The 2,428-nt window shown below is 46.5% G+C and overlaps 1 protein-coding gene across 1 annotated transcript in view; it reads left to right on the forward strand.

Annotated features, from left to right (window-relative positions):
• Positions 1-1,259: 1,259 nt before the first annotated feature.
• Positions 1,260-2,428, forward strand: part of LOC102381711 (GTP-binding protein 8) — an 8,384-nt gene continuing 7,215 nt past the window's right edge. The window contains exon 1 of the mRNA XM_006020122.3: positions 1,260-1,631. Within this exon, the coding sequence (XP_006020184.1) occupies positions 1,299-1,631 (333 nt within the window). The 5' untranslated portion in view covers positions 1,260-1,298. The remainder of the gene's footprint in view (positions 1,632-2,428) is intronic.

Raw genomic sequence — 2,428 nt, forward strand, 5'->3', positions numbered from 1 at the left:
GAGCCACTGGCTTAGACTGTAGTCACCCCCAGACTCAAGGTTTTTCTTTTTCTGGCTGCACAGTGCCTGGCATGCCAGTAGGGTTCCCTTTTATTATTAGGCAAGTATTTTCTGTTGTACGTGTCTGGTGGGTGTTTTAAAGCTTCAACTGGGGTGTGCCGATTCTATTAAGAGCAAAGTTGGAGGATTCTGGCTAGAGGGTCTTGCCCCTTCACTCAGGGTCTGACCAATCCCTATATTTGGGGTCAGGAAGGAATTTTACCCCATGGTCAAATTGATACAGACTGTTGGGCAGGGGGGGGGTTGCCTTTCTCTGGAGCTTGAGGTACATGGCCCTCTGCCCATGACCTGTTGAGCATATATTGACTGCATTTCATAGAAGCAGGTTGTCACAGTTCCTTTACTTTACCTGTGGCAGGTTGGGGTGTTAGGTCTGTGTTGTGTCAGAGTTGACAGTAGTCTTATCTAGACTATGGGTTATGGTTGCATGGGAAGGCTTGGATAGGGATCATCTTGCCTCAGGCAAGGGGTTGGACTAGACAAGGCGTTCTGGAGGTCACTTCCAGCCCTACTTCTTCCCAACTATAACCCTCATTGCAGACCCCTTCAGGGTGGTGATGGCAGAACAGTTAAAGTGGCTTCCTGTGGCATGACCCACCTGTAAAGGAGGCTGAGGAGTCAATGATAGGTGAATGGCCTGCTAGCAGCATCATGTCATGGGCTGCTGGCTATAGTCACTAGGCTGCCCTGATCATGTGAGATTGATAGGTCATTTCCTTCAGGCAGACCTTTTGTTTTTCTTTATTTTTCTTTTTTTGAAGCTTTCCACTGATAAGAACTCTGAACATGAGACACCAGTCTTGAGCAAGGGGCTTGTCTATACTGGAAAGGTTTTAGGATTAATCCTGCATTTGAATTAATGTAGGGTGAGAATTTGAAAGTACGGCAGCTGCTTCTGCAGAACCAGGTGGACATGCCATTATTTCAGTAAAAGTGGCTACATGGGCAGCTATTCCAAAATAACTGCATGTGCAGGCAAGTTTTTAAGAATCTGTCTTTGGTTAAGATAGTGGGCTAACTTGGTAAAGATTGGCAGAAGGCAAGGTAAGGAAGCACGTTATACACTAACTGTATCGGAGCTTTAGAGGTTGATTTAGTTAGTCTATAAGGTGTATCTCTACCCTGCCACCTGCCTGGGTTCAAACTAACGTGGCTAATTACCTCATTGTGTGCATTAGTAATTTTTCTGCTACTTGTAGGCTGATGAGCTTGTGGGAGTCAAAGCAGAGCATGCAGAGATGTTCTACCTGCAGAAGACAAGGAAATTTTTTGAGGCAAACTGGCTGCTACGGAGATGCGCTGCAACCTGGAAGAGCTTGCCAGATAAAGCTTCATTTGCAAACATACTGCGGATGGATGATAAAACGCTCACTAAACTGACTTTCCCCCTCCAGGATCTGGAGAAATATTATGTGTCCAATGTGAACACTGAAAACTTCCGGATCTTCAACCCCAGCCTGGATTACATCCAGTGGGCAGAGTTGCTTTTCAAACCCTCGAAAGACCATGAGATTGATTATTTCAGTTCTGCCATCCGCATGGATCACGCTCCACTACTGTCGCAGCCTGAGGTCAGGGCATTAAAAGGCAGGCCTTGCTTCTACAGCTACTGTCGCGAGAAACTTGAAAGTTCCCCCAGTGTAACATTTTTTTTCTTTCCTTGAATTCTTGGGCTCTAGTTACATTTGTTTTGGTAATTCCTTGACTAGGCAGAGGCAAAGAAGAATGTCTCAGTGCAGTCCCAGCCCTCTGCAAAATGCCAAGGGACCTGCCAGCATGAGTCTGTAGTAAGTAGGGCTATGCAGAATTTCACCGGTCTTTTCATTTCGATAGTGTTTCGAGCAATTTCAAGGTTGAAACAGCAAAATTGGAATGAAAGAAAAGCCGTCAAAGTAGCCTTGAAAAAAACTGAGGCTAGTTGAAACATTTCAAAAGTCGAAACATTTCGACCATAGGCTGGGGATGGGAAGTCAGTCCGGCTGGGCTGACTTTCCATCCCCAGCGCAAGATCCGGCAGGAAACGAGGAGTCAGCCCAGCTGGGCTGACTTCCCAGCCGCTGCGCTAGATCCCCATCCCCCGCACTAGGTCCTAGAACTTTCAGGCCTCTCCTGAAGGAAACAAAATGATCAACCCCCACAGATAGGGCACCCCTTGCAATTTCTGTGTCATTGAGGCATCAGGTTCTGTGCCTCTCTCGGCTTCTTCTGAAAGTGTTTACATACATATGTATGAGAGAGATCCAGGGACTGCTTGAATGAGACCCATTGTTTTTCTGAGGTACTTGTCTGGCCTCTCTCACCACAGTATCTGAGCATCTCATGATCTGGTGTGTATTATGTTACAGCAGCAACTCTGTAGGATAGGGAA

This window comes from Alligator sinensis, unplaced genomic scaffold, assembly GCF_000455745.1.
Source record: "Alligator sinensis unplaced genomic scaffold, ASM45574v1 scaffold343_1, whole genome shotgun sequence".
NCBI lineage: Eukaryota > Metazoa > Chordata > Crocodylia > Alligatoridae > Alligator > Alligator sinensis.